The following is a 12022-nucleotide window of genomic DNA, read 5'->3' on the forward strand; positions in this document are numbered from 1 at the left end:
CAATGTGTATTTTATTTATGACATTTTTACCAATTAGAGCTGTCAAGGTTCCCCTAAAGCTGTTTGATTTGCTGAAGATATTTTTTGTACGTCATAAACTCACTAGCTGTGGGGACCTTAGCAATCTTTCATCGTGTTTGCCTATCTCTTCATTTCGTACGGTACATCATGTTCAAGCAAAGCACTGAGAGTCTTATGATAACAGTTCTGCCTAAGAGTATCACTTTTGCTGATAGTTCTCTGAGAATATTTTCCAAGGTGCAACGTGTTCCCATCTTCAAAAGAACAGAAAGTACAGTGGCTGACAAACGTCAGATAGTTGCGGGGGTGGGGCTGAGGGCCGGGAAAAGTCTGAACAGTCCTGAGATACCGCGAGATGCTAGACGGGACAAAGTCTTCTGAACCTCACCAGCTCCCATACTTCCAACTGCTTCAGCCCGCTAACCACCCTTCCGACTTTGGCTTAGCGCGTCGGCGTCTTGCCGCTGAGGCCTAGCCAATTTTCCCGGGTCTGTCCCCAGCCGGGCCGGGCCTGTACCCTTCCTCGGACTTCTGGGGCTTTTCCCACTCTAGACCAGCTACAGCAAGCGTCCTTTAAGATGTCTGACAACGGGAGCAGCACAGATGGCCCACAAGACTCGGGAAAAAGAAGCCCGCTCAATAGTCCTGAGGAGCAGTCTGACGTGGATGCCAGGAGAGAGACCTCTTCAGACACTGAACTGAGCTTGAATTTGACCAGAGATGGTGGCGTTCTCAGCCAGGCCACCCTGGAAAGTCAAGGCACAGACATAGAAGGTTCAGCTGAAAACATCAACTTTGAAAGCACGGAAGATTCTGACCAGTTCTTCATCTGTGAGGAAAACCTGTTCCCTTACCGCGCCGCAGGAGAGGAGGAGCTAGGAGCGGAAGAGGGGGCGAGAGGAGCGGCAGAAGAGCAGCCTCAGGTACAGTGCGATGAAGCTAACCATGATCAGTATTTATCAGATGAGGATCGGGCCCTGGAGGACTGGGTGTCCTCTGAAACATCTGCCCTGCCCCGCCCTCGCTGGCAAGTCCTTTCCGCTCTTCGAGAGCGGCAGCTGGGTTCCAGTGCCCGCTTCGTGTATGAGGCCTGTGGGGCAAGAGTTTTTGTGCAGCGTTTCCAGCTGCTCTGTGAGCTTGAAGGCCATCACGGTTGTGTCAATACTGTGCACTTTAACCAGCGTGGCACCTGGCTGGCCAGTAGCAGTGATGACCTTAGAGTGATAGTGTGGGACTGGGTGCGTCAGCACCCAGTACTGGAGTTTGCGAGTGGCCACAAAAATAATGTCTTTCAAGCCAAGTTCCTTCCCAATTGTGGTGATTCCACCTTGGCCATGTGTGCCCGTGATGGGCAGATACGCATAGCAGAGCTCTCTGCTCTACCACACTGTAAGAATACTAAGCGTGTGGCCCAGCACAGGGGAGCCTCCCATAAGTTGGCTCTGGAGCCAGACTCCCCTTTTAAGTTCCTAACTTCAGGTGAAGATGCAGTTGTTTTCGCCATTGATCTCAGACAAGACCGGCCAGCATCCAGAGTGGTGGTAACCAAAGAGGGGGAGAAGAAAGTGGGGCTGTATACGATCCATGTGAATCCTGCCAATACTTACCAGTTTGCAGTGGGTGGAAGAGATCAGTTTGTAAGAATTTATGACCAGAGGAAAATTAATGAGAATGAGAATAATGGGGTACTCAAGAAATTCTGTCCTCATCATCTAGTCAACTGTGATTCCAAAGCAAACATCACCTGCCTCGTTTACAGTCACGATGGCACAGAGCTCCTGGCCAGTTACAATGATGAAGATATTTATCTCTTCAACTCCTCTGATGGAGATGGAGCCCAGTATGTTAAGAGATACAAGGGGCACAGAAATAGTGCCACAATCAAAGGTGTCAATTTCTATGGTCCCAGAAGTGAGTTTGTGGTGAGCGGCAGTGATTGTGGGCACATCTTCCTCTGGGAAAAATCATCCAGCCAGATCGTTCAGTTCATGGAGGGGGACAAGGGAGGCACCATAAACTGCCTTGAGCCCCATCCTTACCTACCTGTGCTGGCTACCAGTGGCCTAGATCATGATGCCAAGATCTGGGCACCCACAGCTAAAGCTGCCACTGATCTGGCTGGGTTAAAGAATATGATTAAGAGAAACAAGCGAGAACGAGATGAAGATCGCATACACCACACTGACCTGTTCGACAGCCACATGCTTTGGTTCCTCATGCGTCACCTGACACAGAGAGGTCATCACCAGCGCTGGGGAGCTCCTGGAGTTGGAGTCATGGATGCAGAGTCGGATGCGTCTTCCAGTACCTCCAATTCATCTGAGGAGGAAGAGAACCAAGACCGTGTGCAGTGCCTGCCATCCTGAAGGCCTCATGCCTGCTCCAGCTAGATGTCACCTCAGTAGGCTGGACTTTAAGTTTAAATTCAGTTTAACTAATAAATTTGTTTTTGTTATCTACTTTCTAATATAAAAACCATCTTTTCCATCTCTTTACTCTCCCTTCTTTACATTCTTCCTCTCCCATTCCTTTCCTCTCACTTGGTTTCTTTATTCCTCTCTTTTTACCCATTATATCTCTGTGTAAGAAAATATGTAAGGTTTTTTGTTTTTTATTTTTGCCTCTTTGCATTTGTTTTCTTTTGGCTTAGCTCTTATAGCTGACTTCTAAAGGTTTGGTGAAAAAATTAATACCCATATTGAATCTATCTTCTCATTTCTGATACTGTGAAAACTATCACCTTTTTTTTTCATCTTTAGCAGTTTAAGGTTAATTTCTCCAGTTGACTTGAAAATTTCAGTAATGTGTTTATCCTTTACAAGTAAAGTAAAATAAAGCTAACCGTGGTCTTGTTCCTTTAATGCAGACACTTGGCCATATACACACACCCCTGTACACACACACACTCACTCTCTCTCACAGAAAAGGAAAAGGGGAGAGAGGGTGCATAGATTCCTAACAGGATAATTCATGCTTCTGGAATAAATAATTAGGGATTGTTGACACTTTCTGAATCCCTGTGGTAATATTGATTAATCTGAGCAGAGGAGACTAGTAAAAATTAAACTTAATCACATGACATTGTTTATTCTGCACTCTGAATTCTCTTGAAGTTTAATGGCAAGGACACACATAGGATTGCCTTCCAGGAAGTCCTCTTGGGACAACAATTTCCTGTAAGATACCAGCCAGGAATATAAGAATTCCTAATATTTGAGAATATATATTTGAACTGACTTTAAGAATAACTTAATGTTACAATAAAGAGTTGTTTATCCTTACAGATAACTGATACCACTGGAAGAAAATTCCCATTAGACATCCATGCATTGCTAAAAACTCTCTTCACTTGCTTATAAGAGTTTAAATTGCTTTTAAAAATATTTTGTTTTAAGCCTTATTTAATGTAAATTTTGTATACTAGGTGTTCAATTAGTGTTCAATAATAATATTCATTTTTATTTTACACCTGTTACTTGTGTAAGTGAATGCAGAGTCCTTGCCTTACCCCCAAAATGCTGGCTTTCCTTTGATAATACTCCTTAAAATGGATATTATCTCTGGCCCCTTGAGAGCAAGTTAAGACATTTACATAATGAAATTAGACTTTGGAATTGAAAATAACGACCAAATTTCCTGTTCACTGAGATTCAAAGTCAGGAACAACTGCCTGGGGATCTGGGAGACTGGGGCAGCCCCTACCAAGGTTTGCTGTTAGGAAAGAATCTAAAGCCCCAAAAGAACCCTATGAGTCTAAACTAAGCACTGTGGTTTAAAACAGGATATAAAGAGAACAAAATTATAAACTAGCATCCCAAGTTTGGGACAGCCATGCACAATTGGGTGAGACGTATACTAGCAACATCAACAAAACATTCAAAAACTCATTTGGAATTTCTGGTGACACTGGGTGACAGAACAATGACAAGAACAGATTAATTATCCAGTTTTTTTTTTTTTCACCTGCTGTTTGGAAGCAGTTCTGAGTGGGGGGGGCAGTTGGGGGTGGGGGTGGTGCTGTGAACTGAAACTTTCTTCAGAGTTTCCTGCATGGTTCTGAGATTTCTTTTTTCTTTTTTTTTTTTCAGATTTATTTCATTTTATTTTAGAGAGGAAGCAGGCACATGGGTGAAGGAGCAGGGGGTGGGAGGGAAGGGCAGAGAGAGAGAGAGAGAGAAAATCTCAAGTAGACTCCCCACTAAGTATGGAGCCAGCCGTGGTGCTCAATCGCATTACCCTTGAGATCATAATCTGAGATGAAACCAAGAATCTGATGTTAAACCAACTGAGCCACCCAGGCACCCCAGTTCTAAGATTTCTTGTGCTATATGAGACATTTGCGAGATTTGGAAGGCAAAGGTAAAGTAGTAGCTATACATTTTTTTAAAGATTTTGTTTATTTGTCAGAGAGAGAGCACAAGCAGGGGGAGTGGAGGCAGAGGGAGAAACAGGCTCCCCCCTGAGCAAGGAGCCTGATGCAGGACTCGATCCCAGGACCCTGGGATCATGACCTGAACCAAAGGCAAACCCTTAACCGACTGTGCCACCCAGGCGTCCCAGTAGCTGTATTTTTTTTAATGCTCAGAAAGTAGAGGTAGGGGCACATTGTCACTGATCTGCTGGCTTACTTTACTGTGAGGCAGCTGGGCCCACAGCTATACCAGTTCCCCCTCATATCTCCCTTTAGCTTCACCAGTTCCATAAAAAAGAGTGACTACTTCTGCAGGGCACTTACTCATGAAAGTTGGAGGTTTAGAGGCAGTCAAAGATCAACATGGGTTCCAGTCTGTCCTTGTAAGTTCCAGCTACTCCTCATGGATTCCAATCTATCCTTATTTCCCCCTATTTCACACCCATCTCTTCTTCCTGAATGCTGTACTGACTTTAGGCTCCAGCCCCTGAAGCAGAGAAAAATCTTATGAAGACTGCTTAACCAGCTCCTGCAATTACATAATATGAGGTCTCTATTATATAAGTCACTTGTTACCTGTGTATCACCCTCCCCCCAGTGTTTGTTTCTCTCTTTGAACTGTGATGGGTGCAACCACCCCCATCTACTTTAGACTGAGTAAGTCTCCAGATTATGTAAACAATTTGCCATTTGGAGCAGTAAAAGTCCTCCAAAGAGAGAGGTTGGCTTTGAATAAGATAGACGATAGATAAATAAATAGATTAAAAGGGCTCAAATAATTAATCTGAAAAATAAAGTTCTGATTATAGGTGAAGGCCAAGCAGGGAAAGTAAGTCCCAGAAAATGGAAGTAACTGTTACAATTTTAATTTATGCAAACATTGATCCTATTGATGTATAGAAGAGAGCAATACAATGTCACTACCAGCCTTCCATGAGATGGCAGGCAAAGCTAACAATTCTATCAAATAAGCAGGCAAAACTGCACCTTTAAATTTAAATTTTCAACGCCAATTATTTTCATTCCAATATGTAATTTCTACAGGACAGTTCCGTGTAAGCCCTCATGGCCTTTATGCAGTATTGTAATTGTCTCCTAATTATGCACAGAATTTAACTGCATAAAATTGTGACTGATGCCAAACTATACTCTTAAAAAGACATCTTCTGGCAGCCATTCCTTAAAAAGACAGGTGCAGAAAAGAACAGACATGAAAAAAATATAATGGAACCTAACTGCTAAATGGCAGGCCAAAAAATTTGGGTGAATTTTGTTAGTTCAACAGCAACCTTCAGCAGTGCTCATTCTACCATGTCGTGAGCCAAAAGCATAATGCAATAATAGTTACAACAGACTGGATCTTAGCCATCCTGTGATCAACTTCTATGAACTTCACTATGTTAATTTATTTCGACTTCAGTCTCCTCAACAGTAAAACGAGAGGTTTAGATTTCCATATTTAGTTTTCAGAGCCTTATGGAGCACTTAATATATATTCCTTTACTGGATAGCACAAATTCAGAGATGGATGTATGACAGTTCAGATTCACAAGGAGCTTAGTACAATAACGCTGTGTTCTAGGGAGAACTAGAGGTTTTTCAATGTTTTCATTGGGAGGGGTTTAGGTAGTTTCCTATCCTGCTGCTTTATTCAAAGTATAATGTTTATTTTTCCTTCCTAGCTTCGACAGCTTCTTTATCTCTAACTCCATTATATAAGCAACCACCTATGGAAATTAGATACACATATGCTATCAAGTATATTCAAGTGTAATTTCTCAATTTTTCTTCGGGAAAAAAAGATATTAAAATGAAAGACGGGAAACTTAAGTTCAGAGAAGTTAACCTTCCAAAGTCATTGAGCTAAGAAGATACAGAGTAGGGACTCAAATAGAATTTACAACTATATTGATCCAACTTAATAATGGTGCATAGTGTCATTGTTTTGGTGCATGGTGATTTGGTTTGGTTGACAACAGAAATTGAGAACCCACATCTCGAGATTCTTTCATGACATTTAAGAGCCTCCTCACATCTATTAAGGTGGCCATGGTCTCATTTCAGACTTCTGCCAGCTATATGGTAGGTATATTAGCTATATGGTAGGTAGGTATATTCAAACCCCCGAAATTAAATTGTAGGCTGCTGAGGAAAACAAAACAACAATGATGAACCAATGAAAAACAAAAACTAAAATACAAAATAGAAAAACAGTACATGCTGGAGTAGGGACAGTACTTCTAGCCTCTGCTACACATTGATCAGGATGACATTAGCTAAAAAGGTTGTTGCTTATGAATCTCTGTCTAGAATAAAATTCAAATCACAGCCACATCTGCATGATTGGTTCCTTTGATTATTCTGCTATAAAGCTATAACAACCCAGATATTCTAGAAATTCTCTTCCTCAACTGACAGGTATGACCAACACTATGAAGGACTGAGACCCATGATAGGTAACCATAAGATCTTCAATCAAATAAAAAAGCCTCTCTTTTCTACAGTGAGTTGCTCTCTAAGTAAGAGACAGGATTTGGGCCTTAGGTGTCACTCTCTTAAGACTAATAAATGATAACTGATAGTTACCCTCATAAACATTTTTTAAAAAGCTTGCAATTATGAATTCTTGTTGAGTAAAATATACCTGTAATTTTTAAAAATGTCTTTAGAAATATGGAAATGCATTTACTTTAACATCACCAGATAGAACCAAATATTTTTGGGGAAAGATTTTTTTGCACATGCTTTCTCATAGTAGTTTCCTCTCCAAAAACATCTCTGTAGAATTTTAGGGTGATGGAACTACTCTGTATGGTACTGGAGTGGTGGATATATGATTCAATGCATTTGTCAAAATACATCACAAAGAGTAAACTTTAACAAATGCAAACTGAAAGAATTTCTACCAGGATGTCAGGAAATCTCAGAATGTAATACACACTATGACAAATGAATCTAACTCTATTACAAATTTATGACATAACCTCACTGAAGCAGGTGGGAGAAAAGAAGCTGGCTAAATAACTTTGTCAAAATTAAAGACAAAAAGAACTGTACATAAAAACTGTACTCCAGCTGGCAAATTTGTTTTTCATGATGATTCAGGTTAAGTACTAATTCTCAACCTACTTTACAGATATATCTCATGTTTAATAAGCAAGTAAATGGATGGTGAGAACCAGGTTTCTTACTATCAGAGAGGGCAATTATACATAAGCAAGGAAGAAGGCTAGATGAACTCTGTGGTACTGAATTGAAGTTGGGATATACTAGTAAGAATTCACAATTAGGTTAGCATAATATATATACAAATGTATAAATGCTGAAATAATTACAGAAATGTGTGTATACATGGATTATTATATTGATAGATATTTCATAGCTCTCCCCACTGAAAGGCCTTGGGACCCCTGACAGCCCTGTAGTAATGAGCACCACCAGCACCTGGATCTTGATTTCTAATACCATTTTCCAATGAAAGGAACCAGAGATCCCTGGAAAAATGTCTGATTCCAATGCTAGGGCAGGGAATATACAAGATAACCCTGGAGCATCCTGTAGTGCTGAACAGCAAGGAAGTGGGATGAGGGTATGTCAAAGTGGCACATGAAATAATGGAGTTCCCAATGGCCAAAGCTAGAAGAGTTTGATTTAAAAAATAGTAATATGGTATTATATTATGACCTAAAGTATAAGACAAATATTCACGAGTCCATCCTGATATAAAAAAATAAATAAATAATTTGCGGATAAGGGATAAATCTCCCTACAGAATAATCCCAAATAGCATAAATAGAGGTGAAGTTTGGTTTCCCTCCCGTTTTTAAGTATCTTGCACCCAAAAGAACAGATTATAAAAAGAGAAAAAAGAGTAACTTTACAGTAAATAGATCCTACAAACATCACTTAAACAAGTGATGCTGGTTAATATCACCAGTGATAAAGTCTTATCAATATCATATGCCTCCAATATGATACAGGAAGGGCATTCATCTCCGTGGTTGTTCTTCCCCAGAACCCATAACCTCAGTATAGCCATGAGGAAAATATCAGATAACCCCAAATTAAGGAACATTCTGTAAAATATTTGGCCAGTACTCTTAAAAAATTTCAAGGTCACAGGAAACAAGAAAAGGCTGAGAAACTAGAGGAATCTAAGGAGACTTGGTGACTAAATCCATTGTGGTATCCTAGGTAGGATCCTATAACAGAAAAAGGGTATTAGTGGACAAAGTTGGGAAAATCTGAATAAAGTCTGCTGTTTACTTAATAGTGACAAACCAATGTTGGCTTCTTAGTTTTAACAAATAGACTAAGGCATTATAAGATGTTAACATTAGGGGAAACTGAGTGATGGGTATGTGGGAACTCTCTGTATTAACCTTGGAACTCTTTTTTTCTATAAATCTAAAATTATTTCAAAATAATAAAAAAATTAAATGTTAAAAAAATCCATGGAAAAATCTCTAACTTTAGTAGCCATAATAATTGTGGTAATGTTTATCATACCAGCAGAAATAATTCAGTTCCCTTGGTTTTTGAAGTCTCTGCTTATTTTGTGATTCATGCTGAGTAACTTTCATTACTTGTGACCTTTTGAAAATGTTCTTTCTTTCATCATTTCTCTATTTTGTTCAATGATGTGCTTCTGGTAAGTTGCTGCTAATAAAAGTGCAATAAAAAGTGTAAATTGAAATAAAGATGAAATTTTAAAGGACAACATTTAGTAAATTCTTAAAAGAAAGAAATTTTCTTAAATAGAGACATTTTACTAAACCAAATTGTAAAGTAACTTAGTATTTAGGAACTGCACAAAAATGCATGCATAGCTGCTTTCTTTAAATCACTGATAATTTAATAGGAAACTTATCTCTGCAGTAAGTAAAATTTTATGGACATCTTTAGAACAGAGGTGGAGTGGAAGTCAGATTTGCGTTGGTTGAAGGTATATAGGAGGAGAGCAAGTAAGATAATGAGTATAAGCAAGTCTTTCCAAAAGTGTTGCTATGAAGAGGAAAAGAAGAATGAAGTGATAGCTGGAATAAGATGTATATTTAAGGAATAATTGTTACACTTTATTTTTAGGATGAAGGGTGTTAGAAAAATTTATATTGAAATTAAACATGAGAAAGAAATGAATGATGTGGGAAATTGTGGATTTCAAGCTTTGGAGGAGATGTTACCTAGAAACCAGTGGAGGAATGCCCTTTCCTAGGATCAGACCATATGGTATGAATTCGGTCAAAAAAATTGACAGGTTTGGAGGTAGGAAGGGATGGGGGAGCCTGATGTTATGGCTTTGACTCTCTGCCCTATAAAACATAAGGTAAGGCCATCAGTTTAGACTCCTGGGGAGGGAATTTTGTAGTTCTGGAAAGAGAGAAGACAAATGAACCTAATTTCCTCAGAATGGAGGGAAATAAACTTCCTAGGAAAATATAATTTTTTCAAGGAATTTAGAATTTTTGAATTAAACTGTAACCAAAGAAATTTTCCTTGGCCATCACATTAATAGCACTTTATTTGAAATTCAAATGTAGCTTGGAAGTCCATAAAAAATGATGTGTGGCAAAACCTCACTCCACTGGAGACAAAGGAGTTGCCTCCGTCTCATTTAGATAGCAGGCATTATCATGGCATCCATGATTTCTGTGAAGTGTCAAACTGACTTGATTTAAGATCCAAACTGAAATTTGTACTTTTGATCAAAATGCTTATAAAACTTTTTCTTGATTATACCAACATATGTACACAGAAAGTGCTCACAACTTCAGAGCCACATAAATCTAGGCCCTTCCTAGAGTTATCAAGAACCCTTCTGCAGAATACCACAGTAGACAGCCATGTTCTACTACCTTTTAGGTTTTTTTATTTTATTCATTTAATGCTTTTAAAGATTTATTTATTTATTTGAGAGAGAGAGAGAGAGAGAGAGCACGTACTCATGCACTAGTTAGGGGTGGGGCTAAGGGAGAGAGAGAAATCCTCAAGCAGATTCCCTGATGAATGCAGAGAGTGAGGTGGGGCCCCGGGGAAGGATGCTGAGATCATAACCTGAGCCAAAAATCAAGAGTTGGACACCTAACTGACTGAGCCACCCCAGCACCCCCTACTACCTTTTTAGAACCATGGTTTCTAAAACCTGAACTAAAACTTGAGAAACCTCTGCAATGAGTATTAGAAGTCCAGACATGAGCAAACAACCATTCCAACATAGTGCAGCATGATGTATAAAGAAAAAAATCAGTGAAACAGTTCCTTCCCTCAATTTCTAAGAGAGTACGGACAGGTTTTAAAGTACAGAATGGGGTCTAATGGGATTGTCATTAAAGGCTGAAATTGTCCATTGAAATCAGAAGCCACTTTAGGGAAATTGCTACATTACAGCCAAGACAATAAGCTATTTACTCTTAAGTGAGTGCAGGCAGGAGTCACATAGAAGCTTTTTGTAAATGGTCACTTTGTTAAACTCTCATATTAGTTCTAATTATTAGTTAATGAGATGCTCTCAGATTGTCTATATGTGCTACCATATCACCAACAATCTGTCTTCAATGTATTTTGCACTACTATTACTTCTTATTTCTCCTTCACTGCTTCTGGCATTTGCTGGGATCTCCTAAGCAAAGCTGAATGATAGGATATTGGGGCACATCTGTGTTTGTTCCATTAATGAAAATGTTTCTAATCTGTACTCATGGGAATTCTTTAATTCTTGGCATATATTTGTGTCTCAACTCTTTTTTCTTATTTATGTTTGCCAATTTTGTATGTATTTTACCAATCTTTTCACTGTACCATGTTCTGCTTTTAGTGTAGGTGACATTACTGGTGTGTGTTTGTTTGAATGGTTTATCTTCTAACTCATTAATTTCTGCAATTATACATGCTTTATTTCAATTTATTTGGTTTTTTTTCTTCTTAAAGAGAAAACTTTGTTCCTTACTTTTGATTTCAATTTTTCAAGTCAAATTCATTTAACTCTGTAAAATTTCTTCTGAGTATGATTTAAACCACTTCCCATAGTTTTTTTTAAAGATTTTATTTATGTATTCATGTATTTATTTCAAAAACAGACAGTGTACAAGCAGGGGGAGGGAGAGGGACAAGGAGACTCCACACTGAGCCTGGAGCCCAATCTGGGACTGAAGCTTATGATCCTGAAATCATGATCTGAGCTGAAATCAAAAGTTGGATGCCGAACCTACTGAGCCACCCAGGCCCCCCCATAGGTTTTTATATATAGTGTCCTCATTCTTTTTTAAATAGCATGTGATGTTAGCTATGATTTTCTCATTAAAACAAAACTAAAAGCTACACTAAACAAAAACTACTACTTTTAGTTATTCTACTATGATGATTAAGAAGTAATCCATTTTCATGATCAAATATCCAAACAATGGAGAACAGTATAAGTAAAATGAATTCCCCATGTCTTCATACTGTTATCGAAGGTAAGTAGTACTAACAATTTCTTCAATTGTTTTGCAAAACACACTTTATGCATGTAAGAGCACATGTATCTTTTTTTTTTTTTAACACAAAAGGCATCTAAATTAGCTATCTATCACTGTGAAACACATTAGCCCA

At 38.9% G+C, this 12022-nt stretch overlaps 1 protein-coding gene across 1 annotated transcript; it reads left to right on the forward strand.

The window, feature by feature from the left end:
- The first annotated feature begins 599 nt into the window (after positions 1–599).
- LOC113265798 (DDB1- and CUL4-associated factor 8-like) lies at positions 600–2387 on the forward strand. The gene has a single exon (XM_044389414.1). The coding sequence runs from the start codon at positions 600–602 to the stop codon at positions 2385–2387; it is 1788 nt and encodes a 595-aa protein (XP_044245349.1).
- The last annotated feature ends 9635 nt before the right edge of the window (positions 2388–12022 follow it).

The sequence above is a fragment of the Ursus arctos genome, chromosome X (genome assembly GCF_023065955.2).
Source record: "Ursus arctos isolate Adak ecotype North America chromosome X, UrsArc2.0, whole genome shotgun sequence".
NCBI classification, from domain to species: domain Eukaryota; kingdom Metazoa; phylum Chordata; class Mammalia; order Carnivora; family Ursidae; genus Ursus; species Ursus arctos.